This window comes from Notamacropus eugenii, chromosome 2, assembly GCF_028372415.1.
Source record: "Notamacropus eugenii isolate mMacEug1 chromosome 2, mMacEug1.pri_v2, whole genome shotgun sequence".
Lineage (NCBI taxonomy): Eukaryota > Metazoa > Chordata > Mammalia > Diprotodontia > Macropodidae > Notamacropus > Notamacropus eugenii.
Window position 1 is genome coordinate 501155424 of NC_092873.1, and position 20396 is coordinate 501175819.

At 42.6% G+C, this 20396-nt stretch overlaps 2 protein-coding genes across 4 annotated transcripts in view; one reads left to right on the forward strand and one right to left on the reverse strand.

Moving 5' to 3' along the window:
• LOC140523226 (uncharacterized) overlaps positions 1-20396 on the reverse strand; it is a 41004-nt gene that overhangs the window by 17881 nt on the left and 2727 nt on the right. Inside the window, exon 5 of the mRNA XM_072638195.1 lies at positions 20068-20305. Within this exon, the coding sequence (XP_072494296.1) occupies positions 20068-20305 (238 nt within the window). The remainder of the gene's footprint in view (positions 1-20067; positions 20306-20396) is intronic.
• Positions 1-20396, forward strand: part of LRRC8D (leucine rich repeat containing 8 VRAC subunit D) — a 146963-nt gene that overhangs the window by 15489 nt on the left and 111078 nt on the right. The gene's annotated exons all lie outside the window — the stretch shown is intronic.

Genomic DNA, 20396 nt, shown 5'->3' on the forward strand with positions numbered 1-20396 from the left:
CTAGAGTCAACATTTTTCACTTTTCTGAAATATTGTGAAATCGAATGTGTTGCTTTATTGCTACACTGTTCATTTTGGCTTGGAATGGCCCCACTGAAGAACCATTTCCAGCCTGTTGGCTGTCTGATATGGTTAACTCTTTGACTTGACTGATCCAGGGTGATTTCCTAGTTTACGGATCTCTCAGTCTGTTTGTCTCTTTCTGCTTGGTTGCTTTTCAGGGCAGGTTTCCCATGTGCCCCATCCCCACCCTCGAGATGCCATCAGTGTTGCCATCGGAGGATAAGAGAGTCAGGTGTTTTTAGCTGGAAGGGACTTGAGTGAATCATCCTTTCCAGTCCCTGATCATTTGACCACCTCCACGCTGTTGCTTCATCACTTGTGCTCTGGGACTGGAATGTCCTTTCCTGTCCCCTGCCCCTGTTGTCCCCACCTATTGAATTCTTTAAATCCCAGTCTTTCCTGACTCTTGTGCTCAGTAATGACCTTTTCCCCATTAGGACTCTTGTGGCAGTTTGTTTGCATCACTCAGATGCACTTTCCATGTTATTTTGCATTCCAGTTACTTGTTTACATTTTGTAGCTCTGACCTAGCATATAGTAGGTGCTTAATAAATGCTCTTGACTGATGGACTAAGCTCCTTTGAGAGCAAGGACGGTCCTAGTCATCTAGCACCAGGTAGAGCATCCTCCGTTCAGTTACTGGACCTTATTTTTTTTACGTTGAATTGAAATGAAGCCTCCTCAGAGGATTATACTCTTACTTCCCCTTGGTCACAAAACCACTTAGTGGGAGAACTGGATGCCTTTATTTGGAAAGAAAAGGCATGGCACAGTGTCTGACATGTTTTTGTTCCATCATGTTTCAGTCGTGTCTGACTCTTCATGACTCCATTTAGGGTTTCTTGGCTAAGATACAAGTGTGCTTTGCCATCTCCTCCTTCAGCTCATTTTACAGATGAGAAAATGGAGGCAAACAGGGTGAAATGACTTGCCCAGGGTCATACAGCTAGTAACTATCTGAGTCCTGATTTGAACTCAGGTCTTCCAGACGTAGGCTCAGCACTGTATCCAAAGCACTGACACATAGTAAGTGGGTTCCTCTTATTCTCCCTTTATTTAAACAGCCACAATACTGTCCGGTGTATTAAAGACCATCCTGCAGTAGTATCCCAGCAGAACCTCTTGCAGTGTGGAAGAAGGTACTTACCGTAGACATGAGGGAGCTTCGTCTAATGTTCTCTGTTGCTCATTGGTGCTGAGTCTGAAAGAGCTTCTCAAATGTTTATCAAAGAAAACTCATTTTATGCAGATAGAAACAAATAGTTAATGACCTTAGCCTAAGAGCACACAGCTCTAATGAATACATATTTATATTCTGCTCAAGTCCTAAGTGCCGTACAATTTCAGTGAATTGAAATCTTGCTGTTGCACTGGTGTCTCTGCATGTAAAGTTTTTATTTTTCATCTGACCTTGGCACATAGTAGGTGCTTAGCAAACGCTTCTTTGTTTTTCACCGTTAAATCAATGTAGCGATTCCTTATCTATATAGCTGTTTATATTTGGCAGCTAGTGGGCCCAGTGGATAGGGCACTGGGCCCGGAGTCAAGGAAGACCTGAGTTCAAGTGTGGCCTCAGACACTTCCTAGTTGTGTGATCCTGAGTAAGCCACTTCCCCCGTTTGCCTCAGTTTCCTCATCTGCAACATGAACTGGAGAAGGAAATGGCAAACCACTCCAATATCTCTGCCAAGAAAACCCCAAATGAGATCATGAAGGGTCAGACCCTACCAAACAACAACCACATTTATATAGCTGTGTATGGCTACAAAACATTTTATATTCTTCTATATATAATCTATATGTCATCTATATCTATAATATTATACATATTGATATGATGATGATAATAATAATGATGATAAAACACCAATATTTATATAATGCTTACTGTGTGCCAGGCACTGTACTTCAGAATTATTATCTCATTTAATTCTCACCACAACCTTGGAAGGTGGTTGCTGTAAATATCCCTATTTTACAGAGGAGGAAACTGAGGCAAGCACAGGTTAAGTTATTTTATGTACTTTTTTTTCATCACACCAATTTTTGGAAATAGGTAATAAAAGTATTCCTCCCCTCCCCCATTTTACAGATAAAGAAACTGAGAAAGAAATGAAATGATTTTTTCCAAGGTCACCAGGCTAGTAAGTAGTAGAGTTGAAACTGAAATGCTTTCTTCTCATTTCAGTCATTAGATCTGTAGGAACCACAGCTGGAAGGGACCTTAGAGAAGACAGAATCCTAAACTCTCAGGAATGGACCTCACAAGTCATCTAATTCAATCCATTCCTGAATCAGGAATTCTCTCGACAATATCCTGGATGACTGGTTATCAAGCTCTCCTTGCAGAGATGGAGAATTCACTTCCTCCCTGCATGGCCCATTAGTTTTTGGAATGATTCCTTTTTTGCCTCATTTTCTCTGCTTGCCTACTTTTTGTGGTTTCTATCCATCGGTCCTAATTATGCCCTCTCAGGCCAAGCAGAGCAATTGTAATCTGTTTTCTATGTGACAGCCTTTCCAGTATTAAAACAACTCCCGTTCTCTTCCCCCAAGTAGTATCTCATTTAATCTTCACAACAGCTGGGGGAAGTAGGTGCTGTTATTCCTGTTTTACAGTTGAGGTAATAGAGGCAAACAGGGTTAAGTGACTTGCCCAGGGTCATGCAGCTAGTAAGTGTCTGAGGCCAGATTTGAACCAGGTCTTCCTGACTGCAGGCCTGACTCCCAAATATAAACAACTGTTGGAGACTGGACTGGAACCCACATTTTCCTAACTTTAGGCCCAGTGCTACTGTCTCACCCAGCCTCTGTGGTAACAGCAGGGTAACAGGCTGTTTAGGAGCTAGGATTGGAGAATCAGATTTCCTTAGTCTGAATGGCACTCCCCCAGAATGCCTCCGTCCCTTTAGGGCTGTGGGACTGATTTGCCTAATGCTCTTAAGTGGTTCTGTGAAAATTAGGTGTTAGGTGTAAGAAGAGTACCCAGGGCAATTAGTGCCTGAGCTAAGATGGTATGAATTATAAATGGGCTCCCGCTAAGGGAGTCTCTGTGATGTTACATGGGGTCTGCTTACAGGGTATTCGTGATATTATGAATTTGTACAGGTTAGGCACAGAGGTGGGGAACCTGCAGCCTCGAGGCCACATATGACCCTCTAGGTCCTCAAGTGCTGCCCTTTGACTGAATCCAAAGTCTCGGTCCTCAAGTGGATTCTGTCAGAGGGCACACTTGAGGACCTAGAGGACCACATGTGGCCTCAAGGCTGCAGGTTCCCCACCCCTGGGTTAGGGCCATAGTGTATGTGGGTGTGGGCGTGTTGTGTGAAGGAGGTGGAGGCCAGCTGTGTGTTCAGTTTGCTAAAAATCACTTAGTGGAGGGCAGGGTGTTGTAGCTGTATCCCATCATGGTAGTGATCACTCCATGTATATTGTGTCCTGAGTCCCAAATCCAGGAGCGTGCCTCTACTGCATCCTCCTGTAAACTGCCCGCAGAATGCCCGCTCTCAGACCCTGTGAGAGCCTGACTCAAGCAGAAAGTGCTCAGTACAGTTAGCATTGTTTTGCTTGCTAAGCTAGCTAGATACAAGAAAGAGGATGAATGAAAGTTCAATTAACCTTCATTAGCAGCCGGAGGCTCTGCTAGTGCTCTAACACCCCTGGAAGGAAAACAAAGAAAAGGGCTTCCTTTGGTAACGATCTTGGCTTCTGATGTCAGTAATTCCCAATTCCATTGTGGGTGGGGAGAGATTGGAAGAGTTGTGGGTGATGGGGAGAGGGAAACAGCCAATAGGAAAAGGCATGTTTGGGGGGGAGTCGCTGGGGTGGAGCTGCCTTTAGCACCAGGAATAGAGAAGAAACAAAAATAAGCACCTGGTTAAAAAAAGAGAGAGAGCTCATGGGCATCAGAAAAAGCAGAAGCAGTGAATGTCGTTTTACGTTTAAGGTTGGAAGGAAGGGAGCAGATAGAAGTCTGTAACATGGGAGGAAAATATTACTTAATAGTTTCAAATACAGTTACAAAGTAACCATGATAGATGACATCTCCTGGTAGAGTAGAAGGAGCATTTGTTCTGCAAATAAAGGGCCTGAGTTCAAATCTAGCCCCTGATGCTTACTGCCTATATGACCTCACCAGAGTCTCTTGACTTGTAAAAGGAGAGTTGGAGTCCATGGTCTTTACAGTCTCTTTCCGCTCCAGATATCAGATCCTATGATCTGAGGACTTCTCTGGTCTTCAGTTTCTTCTTCTGTAAAATGGGCACATGGCGTTAGATGGTCCGTGGAAGCTTTCCCAGCCCTAGGATCCTCCAGCTGCTCCACCCCTTCCTAATGGCATTCACATTTGAAAAAATTGAGAGGCAGGTGATAAAGTGAATGTGGAGGAAAAGCATGAAAACAGGAGTAAAGGAAGAGCCCAGTAAGAAGGAGGGAGTTAAGAAAGCTGAGAAGTGCCCATTGGATGGGACAGTTACCATTCGAAACATCCAGATGCAGAATTTGTATTTGGGTAAGTAAATCATGAGATATGCTTCGCAAGAGAGGGTATACCTGGTAGCTCTGACTGAATGAGGAAGGTATCTGGGGACCAACATGCTTGGCTTTTGTGGGGCTGTTTCGAGCGTAATGTTTGTGCTCGAAAGAGAGAAGGGCTGTGACATTTTCAGTTTTAGTTTGGTCTGATACTGAGTACCAGGTTCTAGAGAGTGGGGAGAATGTTTTATTTTAAAACTTCCTCCCTCCCAATATTTCCAGTTTTTTCTAGAGAAGGAGCCTTGGATTTCTCAATGTTTTTCTTCCTTCATTCCTCCTTAAGGATTCCTTCTCCTTTTTATTTATAAACACAGCCATGGCTTCCACAAATAATAACACTTTGTAAATATAGTTTTAAAATATATCAATATATTGAGAAACGTGTCCCAAACAGTTGTTGAGCTTTTATTTTTCTTAACACTCAAATGATCAAATGTTTCCATAATGGAAACTCTGACTTTGTTGGATCAAGAGGCTCCCTGCAGGTTTCCTGGAGCTTCCGCATAGGTAAATTCCCCAAACTCCTGAAATACTGGTTTTTCAAGGACTCTAAACTATAGTTTGAAATCCTGGAATCTCCTTCTAAGAAGTAAAAATAAATAATCACTGTGCAGAGTTTGGGGGCAAGGTGGCTCAATAACACATTGTCATAATAAGAATTAAATTTACTCGTGGAAAGGTTCTAGACCTTTCCATTGAGACTATCCAGCACCATTCCATTTTACAGATGAGGAAACTGAGGCCTAAAGAAGTTTGACAGCTTGCTCAAGGTCATTCCAGTAAACAGCCAAGCTAAGCTTTGAATCCATGCCTTCCAGCTCCAAACCCAACCCTCTTTCCTCTCCTTTATCTCTACAGAATAGATGAATAAGAATAAATTAATTTCATGTTTTCAATGTTGGGCCTGATGTGAATTGATTTTGATTCATTCTGAGGGTTTCTGGGAAGAAGTAATCTTGTTGCAAAACCAAATTCACCGAAGGAAATTCTTCCTTCTACCATTTTGGTCCTGAGATGGAAGGTCAGGGTTCACTCAGAAAGAAGTACTTTGGAAGCAGGAGCAGAGGGAGAGCAAACCTCCCCCTCTTAAAATACAGTCACCAGGAATCACAGTGGCATTAAAGCTGTCTGTTAGCAATACAGGATTGACCATTAGAAGTGCTGTGATTAAATACCACTTCTGTACAGAGCACTGTATTATCCGTTAGATTTTAGTGTCTTTGAGGGCAGGGACTAACTTTTTGCCTTCCTTTGTATGCCCAGTGCTTAGCATGGTGCCTGGTACATAGCAGACGCTTAATAATTGCTTACCGACTGACTGACCAATAACCACTGCTCTGGGGGAAATTCAGACATTGACACAGTCCTTTGCCTTTGTCACCATATTGTTTTTGCTCTTGTGCCAGGAGGGGTTATGATACATATACAGAAAATACCCAATGATATGTGTTACGTGTATAAGAACAGAGCAGACAGAGTGCTTCTCGAAATCCAAGGAGTAGAAGGGGAAGGGCTGTTATTAGCCTGTGAGCTCAAGAGAGGGTTCAAGGGGCCTTTCAGCTGGGCCTCAGAAGATAAATATAATTTCAGCAGGTTCAGATTAATGAGGGCATCCCAGAAACAGGGAACAGTACCCTGTTGTAAAAGACAGAAAGATAGATATGGAGTCAGGAAGGTCTGGGTTATGGATTCTAATTGTGCCTCAGACCCTTATAAGTTGTATGACCCTGGATAAATCATTGAATCTCTCTGGGCCTTAGTTTCCTCATCTGTAAAATGAAGAGGCTGCCCCTAGTCTCTAAGGCCTTTTCTAGCTCTGATTCTATGTGGACAAAGGTGCCAGAGAGTTCATTTTGAGTAGAGCACAGTGGGACGAGGCTAAAAGGTTATTCACACAAATTGGGGACAGCCTTGAATGCCAGGCTAGGATGAGGTTAAACTTCAGTCTGTTCAGTAAGTATCTGTTAAGTGCTTGCTCTACCCTAAGGCCAGGGGTAGAAAGTCAGAATGGAAACAGTCCTTCCTTGCAAGCAAACAGCTTACATTCTGCTGGGGAAAACACCAGGTTTACAGAGAAAGAAAAATAGATTCGAAGTGAATTGTGACTCCCACTTCCTCGTGGGCTCCCCCAGATTCTATCTCTTACTAGCCCTTTGCTATATACAGTCTGTGTTCTGGTAAAATCGGATGCTCTTCATCTCCCTTTTTCTTTTCTTGTTCTCTCTTACTGTCTCTTATTCCTAGATAATCCCCCGCTCCCCAGTTAATTTTCTCAAGTTCCCCCCTTCCTTCAAAGCCCAATTTAGAATCCACCTCTTTCAAGAAGTTACTTTTTTTCAGTCATTTTCAGTCGTATTCCACTCTTCATGACTCAGTTGGTATTTTCTTGGCAACGATACAAGAGCTATTTCCTTCTTCAGTTCATTTTACAGATGAGGAAACTGATGCAAACAGGGTTGTGTGATTTGCTCAAGGTCATACAGCTAGTAAGTGTCTGAGACTGTTTTTGAACTCAAGTCTTTCCTACTCCAGAGCTGGTACTCTATCCATTGAATCACCTAGCTACCAAGAAGATTCACTTTACTGGTATTTGTATGGGAAATTCACTCACTCAAAGATGACTAGAAGTGACCCCCTAATTGTCCCCTAATTTTACAGATGAGGAAACTGAGGCCCAGAAATCTAAGGGACTGGCCAGGTTCACGCAACTAGCAAGTGGCAGTGATGAAATTTGAATCCAGGACTTCTAACTCCATAGCCAGTACTTTTTCACTTGTATCCTGATGCCCTTCCCAGGATCCTTATGATTTGTGTACTTGCCCCTCATTATATTATAAGCCTCTTAATTGCAAAGCTTGCCCCTTATTGTCTTTGTAAGTTCAGCACCTATCACCATGCCTTAAATATAATATGCATGTAGGATTTAAATTGAATTGAAAGCTTTTGAGCAAAAGAGCAACATCGTTGAACAACAATTGATCTGGAAGCAGTTATGAAGGGTAGATTGGAGTGAAAATTGTTTGGAAGCTACTGCAGTCACTGAGTCCATGGTGTCACACTCACATACAGAGGGAACCTGCTAACCCATACATAAGGATCCCTGCAGGCTGCATGGTGACTAGTTTTAAAATGTAATATTGTTTGTGTTTCATTGTATTTTTAAAATTTTGTGAAATATTTCCTGATCATATAACTAGATGGCTAGTTTTAAAATGTAATATTGTTTGTGTTTCATTGTATTTTTAAAATTTTGTGAAATATTTCCTGATCATATAACTAGATGGCTAGTTTTAAAATGTAATGTTGTCTGTGTTTCATTGTATTTTTAAAATTTTGTGAAATATTTTCTGATTACATTTTAATTTGAGGCAGTGGCCCTGGGAATGTTGTGGGCCACGTGTTGGACATCTCTGATCTAGGCTGGTGGTAAGAGAGGTCTTTGAGGCTACAGGTTTATCCAACAGTGGTGGCACGGGAACAAAGTAGAGTGGATGGATTTCAGAGATAGTATAGTGGGGACAGAACTGATAGGGCTTGATGATTGAGTGTGCTAGATGAGAGGGATAGAAAGTCAAGGATGGCGCCCAGGTTTCGAACATGGGTTCAAGCTGATGGCTCCTGACAAAGTCAGAAGTGGGAGCAAGTTTGAGGCTGTCTCAGGAAGCGGTGGGTTCCCCCTGACGTGAAAACTTTAAACAAAGGCTGGAAGGCCACCTGTTGGGATGGTTCAGTTCCCAGACACAGGTTGGACTAGGTGACCTCTGAGGTTCCTAGTAATTCTCAGATCTTGGCACAGTAATTGTAGTTTGGACTTCTTGATTTGGAAGTTTTTTTGGCTATCTGTGCAGAAAGGTTTTGTAAGTCACCTGAGATGTGGGTTTCATGTTCAGAAGCTTTATACACAGTGTTGTGGGGGTGGGGGAGAGAGAGGAGAAAAAAAGAGGAGAGAGGAGAGACAGAAAGAAGGAGAGGAGAAAAAGAAGAAAGAGGAGAGAGCAAAAGAGAGGGAGAAGAGAAGAAAGAGAGGAGAAAGAGGAAGAGTGGAGAGAAGAGAAAGAATGAGGAGAGGGAGAGAGAGGAGAGGAGAAAAAGAGAGGAGGAGGAGAGAGAAAGTGGGGTGCGGAGAGGGGAGAGTGAGAGAAGAAAGGGGGAGGGGTGTTGGGAAGGAAAGCCCATAAGCTTGAACATTAGAGATATTTCTTAGTGGGGGGAACCTTTTTGTTCCAGTTTCCTCTTTGCTACTGGCAGATTAGGTCAGTTTCTAAAGGCCTTGACAACTTCCATGAGAATCAGGCAGCCTGTACCAGTCTAGGAGTTGGTAGGGAAGGAAGGATCTTTGTGAGTAGCTGGGGGAGGGGCGATTAAATGTGCTATTCATGTTCATCGAACCTCCTCTGATTTCCTAGTCTTCCCCTACCTGCAGAATAATATTCCTGGTTGCATTGATGTGAACTCTGTTTGCAGACCACAGATTCTTTCTCCCCATTCCCCCCCTTCCATTTCAGGCCTACCTCCAATTTGCCAACAAAGTGCTGTTTGTTACAGGGTAAAGCAGGCAATTATCTGGGCAGTGGCTGTAGCTGCAAACAGCCACTTGAGTTCAAAACATGATGGCTCTGGAGGAGGCGGGTGGGACCCTGCCACAGGCCAGTTAGTTTAGGTTTATTCCCTTACTTTTGAGGCGAGTGAGGAGTCACAGATAATAACGCTCTAAAGACGATGGCTAGAGAAAGCCCCTCACCAGAAGCACATGCTGAGCAGAGCCAGCAGGCCTTTTCCTTAATGCGTCATAATCATCCTTGCTGTCACTGGTGCAGGGGCAGTTGATTTCAGCATTTAGTAAGCATATCCTATGTGAAGGGCTCTGTGTTCAGTCACTGAGACTCCAAAAACAAGATGAAAAATGGCCCTTCCCTTTGAGGGTGCATGGGGTTAGGAGGTGGGGATGCAACATGTAAACTAATAGGTAGAGGCTGGATAATTTAAGGGAGCACAGAGCATTAGGGTGATCAGAAGACAGAGGGTGACATTTGAACTGAGCCTTAAAGAGAGAAAGAATTCTGAGTCCACGATAAGAAGGGAGTGCATTCCAGGAAACACCCCACCCCCACCCCCATCCCCATCCCCCAGCCTATGACATAGGCAGCGAGATTAAATGCCAAGTTCAAGGAACAGTAACTGTAGACCAATTTGGCTATAACATAATGTATGTGAAGGGAAGTAATACGCAGAAAGTCTGGGAAGGTAGAGTGGAACCAAATTAGGAAGATCTTTTTAATGCCAAGCTGAGGAATTTTTAGAGATTATTGAGGAGAGTGTTATGATCAGACTTGTACTTTAGGAAGATTATTTGCAACAGGTGCAAGATGATTAGATAAAGGAGAGACTGGAAGCAGGGAATCCAGTTAGGAGGCTTCTTGTAGTTGGTGAGGGTGAGAGGTCAGTTAGTCAGTTAGAATTTATTGAGAGCCTATTGAAGGCCAGGTCCTGGGCTGAGAACTGGATAATGGACTAGAATGATGGCCATGTGAGTAGAGAGAAAGAGAGGTGGATAGAAAAGGTCTTGTAGAGTGAGGACTGGGTAAGAGGTGAGTTGGGGATGACTGCAAAGTTGTGACTGAAAATAAGGAAATCTAGGGGAGAGGCAGGTGGAAGGGGGGAAAAAATAGGTCCTACTTGGGAACTTAATGAGTGTGGCCTTTGAGAGAGAAGCTGAGATGTGTACCTTCAACGGATTGGGGTTTTTTTCCAACATGACATTTACTAGATTTTTGACGTTGATTGGAGCAGATAACTTCTAAGGTCCCTTCCAGTTTTAAAATGTTCATCGTGATATGGAACCTTTATGATTCTTGGGAACGTTTGTTGAATTGTTTAGTGGACGTAGCATTTATAGCTGACTTAGTGCTACTCTGATGTCTCATCGTTCATCATTGTGTGTGTGTGTGTGTGTGTGTGTGTGTGTGTTGGCCAAAACAATTCATGGGGACAGTTTATTAAGGTATAGGCAGGTTGTGGTCCAGGCCAATGGAAGGAGAACCCAAACTGAGGAAATCCCAGGTCTTTGGAAGTATGGGAATAGATACCTTGATTTGAATCTTGCAAAAAAAAATATTGATTTATTTTATATCTCCTTCATTTCGGAAGTGTCTCCCCTATGCACAGCCTTGTAACCAAAGGATAAAAGAGAAGGGGGGAGGGGAAGGACAGCACTTCAAACCTAATAAGTATATCAGCTGAGTCTGTAAGAAGGGAGAGAAGAGCATTTTCTGGTTTCTTCTTCCAGGCCATCTTTGGTCACTGGAATCCTGGCTTTGTTTCCATTTCAGTCTGTGTAGCCAGTATGAGTTTGGCTCTCCTGCTTCTGGTAGCTAACTTCTGCAAAGCTCATGGAAATCTCCCCATGTAAATCTTTCATGTTCATCCATATTCAGTCAAGCATTTATTTAGTGTCTACTAAGTGCCAGGGACCACACTATAGGTGCTGGGCATACAAAGGAAAAAAAAAAGGCATAATGGCATTTGCCCTCAAGGTGTCTCTGCTCTAATGAGGAAGACCTCGGGTATATTTGGATGTGCAAAACACATGTTAAGCACAGAGAAAGTGTCCTTGGAGAAAAGGCCCTAGCACCCAGGTGGGGGTGGGAATCGGGAGTGGGGAGGAAGTGCAGAAGGAAACCAAGAAATGGAGAGAGAGAGAGAGAGAGAGAGAGAGAGAGAGAGAGAGAGAGAGAGAGAGAGAGAGAATGAATGAATGAATGAGAATGTGTATTCTGGGCTGGAGAGATAGACAATGGAACTACTTGGAAGATGGGAGGACCAATTTTGTGTGAGGAAGAGCAGTAAGAAAGTTGAAAAAGGCAGGAGAGACCCAGGTGGTGGATTACTTGAAATTCCCCGAAGAGTTTGCATTAGATCATCAAGGTAATGGGGAGCCACTGGAGTATGTTGAGTGGGAGAGTGCCTCGGGCAGACATACAGAGACTCTAGAAACATCCATCCCTTAGATTGCCCACGCAATAGCCTTACCCAGAGGGGGTGAAAGCCTGAGCTGGGGTAGTAGCTATCTAAGAAACAGAAATGACCAGACTGGGCAACTGTATTCTTCTTACTTGTTGTTTCTTCTGGGATCGTAGGATTACATGACACGTTACAAAGTACATTACATATACTTTGTTTCCAGTCCTTTGCTACTAGCAAAAAAAAAAAAAAAATGCTGCTATAAAACTTTTGGTGCAAGGGGACATCTTTCTGTTATCAGCTTCCTGGGAGTGTACAGCTAGGTACACTCCTATATGTGAGTCTGAGTAATAGTAATTACTAATAGCTAACGTTTATATAGTTCCTGCTATGTCTGGAGTTCTGCTGAGCGCTTTATACATGTTAGCCCATGTGAGCCTCTGCTCACAGGTAGGTGCTATTATTATTCTCATTTTACAGGTAAGGAAACTGAGGCAGACAGAGGTAAAGTGACTTGCCCAGTTTCACACAGCTAGTGAGTGTCAAGTGGCTGAGGTTGGATTTGAACTCAGGTCCTCCTGACTCCAGGGCTGGTGCTCTATCAATTGCACCACCTAGCTGCCCTGATGCATGGGTTCTTAGGATCATATGCTAGTGCTTCAGAGTCTGGAGAAGAAAAGATTTAGGAATACATTTTTTTTTTGCCTATTTTGGAATATCAGCATGCCATGGGAACTTTAAAAATGATGCAAACAGTGCTGGGCCTAGGAAATGAAGTTTTGGAAACGGCAAATCGTGTGTGCCTTCTAGTCTTTTATAACTTCATTTTCCGCGGTGGTTCAGTATTGAACTGGAACAAGGGAAAAAAAAGCTGGGAAAGAACTTTTTCTCCTTTTTCTTTCTTTCCTTCTTTCTTTCTTGCTTGCTTTCTTTTACTTCTTTCTTTTTTCTTTCCTTCTTTCTTTCCTTTCTCTCTCTTCCTACCTGTTTTTCTTTGTCTTTCTTCCTCCCTCCCTCCGCTCCTCCCTTCCTTCCTTCCTTCCTTTCTTCTTTCCTTCCTTCCTTCCTTCCTTCCTTATGCTGGGAGAGGGAGAAGGAACACTTTTTTTGTAGGTTTTTATGGCTCAGTTGCTGAAGCTTTTAATACTTGAATGAATAATTGAGGCCTTGCATTGCTGTAACCCAACTACATTTCAGCCAGGGTAATAACATTTCACGAACCCGTTAGCTTATGCACATTCTGTAATTTAAGCCAGCCACTAACTTTTAACATGTAATTTTCCTGGGAAGGACAGGCAGCAAATTTGGCATAGTGGATCCCATTGGCCTTGGTGTCACTGAGACCCTGGGATCAAATCCTGCTTCTCACACTGAGCTCTGTGACCCTGGGTAAGTCACTTTATCTAGGCCTCAGTTTCCTCATCTGTAAAATGAAGGGTTGAATTCTATAGTCTCTGAAGTCTCTTCCAGCTCTACATCTTAAGAACCTCTCTGAATGCTGACCTTGGAGTCAGGAAGACCTGAGTTCAAATCCTGTCACTGACCCTTAGCTGTGTGAGCCTGGACAAGTCACATCGCTTCATTGTTTCATTTAAACAACCATTTAAATGCTTAACAGGTGCAAGAAACATTACCTCTTAGACTCAGTTTTTCCATCTGTAATGTGAGAATGGCTCGTTTTGAGGGTCAAATGAGAGAACACACGTGGTGCTTTGCTAATTTTGAAGTGCTATGTAAATAAATGTCGTTTCATTGTTAGTCTACCTTTCAGAAGTGTTTTTCCTGGCACTAAAGCAATAATGTGAGATAACTTAGGCTAAACTAAGTCATGTCAGTCCAAGTGCTGACCCCTTGTGTAATTTTTTCTTCTTCCTCCTCCTTCCCCACTCTGCCCGTATTTGAGTTATTCTCATGCTCTTCTGGCCAGGGCAGCAGGTTTGTAGTGCAGTCAGACAATATGTAGGGACAGTCAAAAGATTAGGCCTTGGATTATGTCCTTCCCTTCTTCCTCATCCTCCCTCAGTGGGACCAGTATTTTGTCTTTATGGACTCTTCAAGTTCAGAGCATTATCATTATCCACATGGCTTTACCAGCGAGGGACAGTAGAACAGACTTTCTCACTCATTTTGTCCCTTCACTGACCCGCCCCCCCATTACCCCTTCCCCCCAACCTCTTTTAGTTTGCTTTGTGAATCGGTGACAAGCACCTAAATGGTTAGAATAATGATAAGGACCTAAAATCTGATTAGCCAACAGGCAGTTGCTGTGGTGTTCCCTTTTGTACGATCACCTGTTGAAAGTATGTGGGATTTGGTTTTTCTTTGGGCTCTGTCACAGAAAAGAAAGTGAAGCCTAAATTCTACTTTCTAATACGTGCAATAATCCAATGAGCAGCTATTAAGTGCCTACTCTATGCCAGGCAGAGCCATTAGGTGTTGGAGAGACAGAATTTTTAAGTAAGAAACAGGAAGTTGCATTCTTCTGGGCGTGGGTACAACTTTCTGTTGGGTACTATTATTAGCCATTGGGGACATAGGAACCCCCAATTCAGACACAGCCCCTGACTTCAGAGAACTTAATTGCTAATGGAGAAAAGAATGTTGATAAATAAATTTTTAAAAAATAAAATTTTCAGGGTGTTGGATACTAGCAGGGTGATCAGGGTAGGCTTTTTGCAACAGGGTCACACCTCAGCTGAGCCTTGAAATGTACCATGTTGTCTGGAACTCTGCTTCCCAATGTGCTTTGGGTCTAGCCACTTTGGGGCTGTATGCAGATTAATTTCCTCTAGATTAATTTTGAAAGGTAACACTTGGACCGAACTAGCTCACTTACCATCATTTCATTAGTTTGCTCTTCATTGTTCTCTTTGGGTTTCCTGTCTTTAAGCCACTTTCTATCCACAGGGTGATGCCTGTGGCCACATAAGTTTCAGGTAGTTTGGTGAGTGTGATTTTATGAGACTCGGTATCAGATGCTTCCCTGAAGATCAAAGGACAGTGGGCTCATGGCATGTGTGTCCTTGAGTTCTTAAAAAGTCCCAGTGCAGCCAGGAAATCCTTGGCCAAGGGAGACTGGAGACAAGAATCAGATGTCTCCTCCCCTTCCCCCTCCCCCTCTTCTCTTCCCTCCCCCTCTCTCTCTCCTTCTCCCCCTCCCTTACCCTCTCCCTTACCCTCTCCCTTCCCTTCTCCCTCATACCCTACCACTCAGTCATTCACAATTCTTTGTCACACTCACCGTCTTATAAATATATATAATACTATGCCCCTAACCTCCTAGAAGTCTGGAAAATCATCCACTCACTTCACTCTAGGCAGCCGTCCTTCTGTGCCTGATTCACTATGCCATCCCTGCTTGTGGATGGCATTCTTGAATTTTAGGATTCTTCCATACCGAATGACATCCTTCTTGTAGTGCAACAAAAAGCCCTGGAGATATCTGCCCGTACATATCTATATCTTTTTCTCTCTCTTTTCTTCATTATTTTTCTTTCTCTCTCTTTTTTTTCCTTCCTTCCGTCCTCCCTCCCTTCTTTCCATTCTTCCTTTCTCTTCCTTCCTTTCTCTTTCTCTCTTTCTTCCATCCTTTCTTCTCTCTCTGTCTCTCTGTCTCTCTGTCTCTCTCTCTCTCTTTCTCTCTCTCTCTCTCTCTCTCTCTCTCTCTCTCTCTCTCTCTCTCTCTCTCTCTCTCTCTCTCTCAAAGGCCCAGGTCTTAACCTATTTCAGAGTTTGCACACAAATCTTGGTAGTACTAGTGCTATCACTGCCTGATGATTCCAGGACTGACCATTTAGTTGGTATTTTCTCAGACCCTTGGCTCCTGCTGCTATGTAACTACCAGAACAAGGAAAGCCAAGTAGAAGGCGTCATATTGCTCCTTTTTTTTGTTTGTTTAGCTTAACTTGCCTATGAGTTAAATTTTTCCATGCATTCCTTGAACCCTCTTGTGCATTATTGAAAATCAAATGTGTAGAAAAACCAATTTACAGGATGGAATTTATTTTCTTAATGACTCATGCTCCTTTGCACTTCCTGCTCGTCCATCTTCTAGGTCAGTAGTTCTCAAAATGTGATCCCAATGCCCTATTAGGGGACCTGTGAGGTCAAAAATATTTTCATAATAATATGAAAACATTTTTTATTTCTAACACAATAAATATCTTTAGATGTAATCCATATTAAGAAAAGCCCTTTTGGAAGGGCTTTATGAGAGAGTTTTAAAGGTGTTCTAAGAGTTAACTGCTCTACTTTAAGGTCTTACATCCTACTCTTTACAAAAAAACAAAAAACAAAACCAAGGTAATCAAAGCTTGTGTTGTCTGAAAATATTTTTAAAACCACTCCTTTTAAAGTTATCTTTTCTTTATTATTAGCCTTTGATTCAGACAATGCCAATGTGGAAAAATATGCTTAAAAAAAAAAACCTATTCCAAAGGTGAACCAAAAACACCCCAGGCAGTGTAGCCTCAGGTTGTTCCTGAATGACTTCAGCTCTTTTAAGGATCTTGTTTTATTTACTTGATTCACTTTGCAACCAACAATAAATAAATCAAAGTAAATCCCTTCAGTCTTGAGCTGTTTCTACTAAAGGCGTCTGGATAGCCTTAACCTGCTCTTGGCTTTTATTTGCATTTACTAAAATTTTGTAGTGTCCTGCGGTTCAGCTAGATCCTTCACAAATGTATTTATGTAAATTCCAGTATGATCTGGTAGCCCAGCTCGTCTCGCTTCTCATAGGATTTTGTAGACCACCAAAGCTAGGAGCTGCAGATGATGGAGGGGAAAGAAGCCTGTATAGGTAGAAAAATTTGCTTATGGCAGTATATGTCAGGTACTTGAGATAATTGACAAACTGATCTGAGAAATATGTTTATACTTATTTGTATGTATGTATAATCTGCATCTACATACAGATATACATATACATATTCATACTTGTTATCTGTCCTTTATTTTTGAGGAGGACCATTGGTTTGAGTGTGAATTAGATTTAAATGAGATACACACACACACATACATTTGTATATGTTTAGGCAACTAGAGGGCAGTGCATAGAGTGCAGTGAAGTGAAGAAGACTCAAGTTCAAAACACTAGCTGTGTGATTGTGAGCAAGTCACTTCACCCTGTTGGCGTCAGTTTCCTCATCTGTAAAAATGAGTCGAAGAAGGCAATGGCAATGGCAAACCCCTCCAGTGTTTCTGCTAAGAAAACCCCAGAGTTGGACGCGACTGAAAATGACAGAACAATAGCATACCTCTATGTGTGTATGTATATTTGTGTGTTTATATGTATGCATATGTTTGTCTATATGTATGTATACATATATACAGGTATTTGTATGGACCTTGTGTATGTATACATGGGTGTTTATGTGTATGTATATGTGTGCACGTATTTGTATTTCTATGTGTATATATCCATGTATGTGCATACATGTTTTGTTTACACAATCTGTATTTGTGTCACTGCACATAAGCTTCCAATTAGATAAGATACAATGTGTTTCTGTAAGCTCCCCAGTGTAATTGCCTTCACTCACATTGCAGCATTCTTCACCATATGTTGCATGGGTGAGTATACTCACACATACACGTGTGCATTTATGTGCACCTGCATGCATAGTGTGCATAAGCATGTATTTGTGTGCATGCATAGTATATAATGGTGTCATGTGTAGAATGTGTCATACATAGCACTCACGTATGTATGATAATAGATGGAGAGGAGAGTATCTGGGGTCCACATGGATTAATAAGCTCTTATGGACTTATCTAATGTAGGAAAACACTCAGAAGGAGGAGTGGATGTAAAATTTGGATGTGTTTGGTTTTGATGTCCTTAAAAATAAGTATGTAGTAAACATTTTCAAGAGGTAGCTGTCTAATATTCCAAAGCCTATTGACCTAAATGTATGCCAAATATTTTTCATATTTAAAATCCTTTGCAAAGATATGTTTATTTTCAGTAGCACTTTGCAGAAGCCGGGAAAGGTTGCAGTGTCTTCTGGAAGATGGAGAAATGGAGTCAGGGAGGAAATGACTTGCAGAGCCCCATTATATTCTTAGTCCCCCAGCTCCCTGTCCTGTTGCTCAGCTTGCTTAGTCATGCTGCTGTGTCATGTAAATAGTGCTTTCCATCCCAGCTTGCATAGACAAAGTCAGGAAGAAGCTCAGCCCGAGGAATGGACCTTGCATGTAAGCCTGCGGTGAGATAAGATCCACATGTGTTTCTATAAGCTCGCCAGCCCTACCCCCTTCACTCACACTGGCAGTATGGGACTGGCAGCCACTATTGGGGGCCCAGCTCACTGTGGGCAGTGGCATTCACACAGGTGAGCTGGCCACCTGCTTGGCTACTCCCACCCACCCCATCCCCAAACTGGAGACCAAGTGGAGATACTTTCATGCCAAAGAGAGGGAGAGAGAGAAAAGGGGGGGGGGGGGGGGGGAGGGAGAGAGAGAGAGAGAGAGAGAGAGAGAGAGAGAGAGAGAGAGAGAGAGAGAGAGAGAGAGAGAGAGAGAGTCTCTTAGGTAACCAAGAGTTAGGTCATTTTTTTTCTGCTTGCTGAAACCATGAACATAATTGAAAGTCCACACAGAAAAGATCATGTTAACTCATGTGTAGATGTCCTGCAGCAGGTAGAGGTTTAGAAACTTAATTGTGCATTCCTTTTTCTAAAGCACCTTTTTCTAATGGACTCTCTCTCTTTGAAATTGAAGGAAGGTGAATGGGGCCACTTCGAAGCATTTTTATTATCTCCCCCCAACTTCCATTTCTGCCTCAGAAAAGCCTTCTCTCACAACATAATTTCTGGGTTGGATAATGGCTTTCCCAATGTTGCTGCCTTCTTGTACAGGCAGAGGTATTTAAGAAGGAAGCCTTTAAAAGCAAAACAGACAACACCAACCAAACCCCCAAACCTTTGAAAATTGATTTTTCCTTTCAAAGCCAGATCATTTATGCGTGCCTGGGCGCACAACTGCTTCTGCTGCTATGGGGTCATGGTTTCAGTTTTGTTTTGTTCATCTAGTCAGTGCAAGAAAGAAACCCGGGTGTGTCAGACTAACTCGGTAGGAGAGGACGGTCTGTGTCAAGGGAGTGTGGCCCATGCTACTCTGGACTTGTGGTCACATTTGGGAACAGAGATCAACGGGAAATCATCTTTTCCAAGCTGGTTGCAGTCAGGATTCGAGTGTTTATAGGAATGGTGGTGGAGAAATTGAGTAACAGGTGGATTAGGCGAGACTGGGTGATATAATGGAAGGAAGAACTTGGCCTAGAAGTTAGGAGACATGGGTTCTAATCATGGCTGGATGGCTGACAAGCTAGCTGCATGACCTTGGGCAAAAACACCTTAACCATCCTCAGCCTCATTTTTTTCATCTGCAAAATGAAAAAGTTGGACAAACTGTGGCAAGTAAGTCCTCTTTCAGCTTAAAATAATGCCATGAAGGTATATGCTCCTGAAATTCTTTATAGTACAGTGCTATTGCGTGGACAAACATTTGTATTCATAACCCTTAGGGTTCCACTCCTTGTCTTCTTGTTTTTCAGTTGTGTCCAACTCTTTGTGACCCCATTTGGGATTTTTTCAGCAAAGATACTGGAGTGGTTTGCCATTTCCTTCTCCAGCTCATTTTACAGATGAGAAAACTGAGACATACAGGGTGAAGTGACTTGCTCAGGGTCACATAGCTAGGAAGTATCTGAGGCCGAATTTAAACTCAGGTCTGCCTGACTCCAGGCTCAGCATTTTATCCACTGTACCACCGGGCTGCTCAGGGTCCCACTATGAACTTTTACATATATCATATGCACAGAGTATAGAAAATACATTTGTCTGAATATAGGTCTTTCTCCTGATTTGAACTGAGTTAAAAACCTGAGCTCCACCTGTAACCAGTGGTGTTTCTCAATCCATTCAGGGGTGCAATCCATATCCAAACTGGGGTGATATATAACAAAATTAGAATTTCTGAAGTGTTTTTTCTAGTACATAAGGAGTTCACGCTGTTCATTAAAGATTATCTCTCTCTCTAGGCTCCTTGGTTGTAACAAACGTAGTATTTTTAAAAAAGCAGCTGCTATATAAATTGCCATATGTTTTATTCACAAATGAAGCATTTTCCTGCACATTTTAAATATGCAGAACTCTGAAAAATGCAGGTACAAATTGCATCTAATTCTGGACAAGCACGGCATTTATTATAATGTAAATTGATATTGTTACATGTGAGAGAGATGTAGAGAATGAAGGAGGAGGATATTTCTAGGAATTGAAAATAGGCTAGAAGTCCTTAAAACTGTCCCCCAAGACATGTTATCATCCCAGAGGAAGCCGCTATCAGAGGAAGAATTGAGTTTGTGCTAAGAGTTGGCAAGTCCAGGATAAGTGCGAAGGTGCCTTGTCATAGGAAGAGGATGGGGAGCAGGCTGGATCCTAAAAGGGTGATAGGAGGACGTTTCAGGAAGGGGGATCTCTTTTATAGTCTGTTCATCTGTAATACCTCAACGTTAGGCACGCTTTGGTATTGGTCTGGGTTGGGGACAAAGAACAGCCGCAGGTGAGAGCCGTGTCCTTTCTGGGCCCACTCCCAGGTTCCTCCGGTGCCAGGATTCTTTTTGGTCACCTTTAATAAGGGTGCTGCCTTTCCTGGGCCCTGCCAGGAGGCTGATAGCAACAGGTGAGGGGGATCTGAGACGCTGCGGCCGCGGAAGCTTTCGAAACAGCGATTATCATCAAACCTAGAGGGAGAGCATTGACGTCTAATCAACAGGCCAAGTTACTGGGAAAAGTCAGCTGATGGTCATCTGAACTTGCCGGAACTTTGTACCT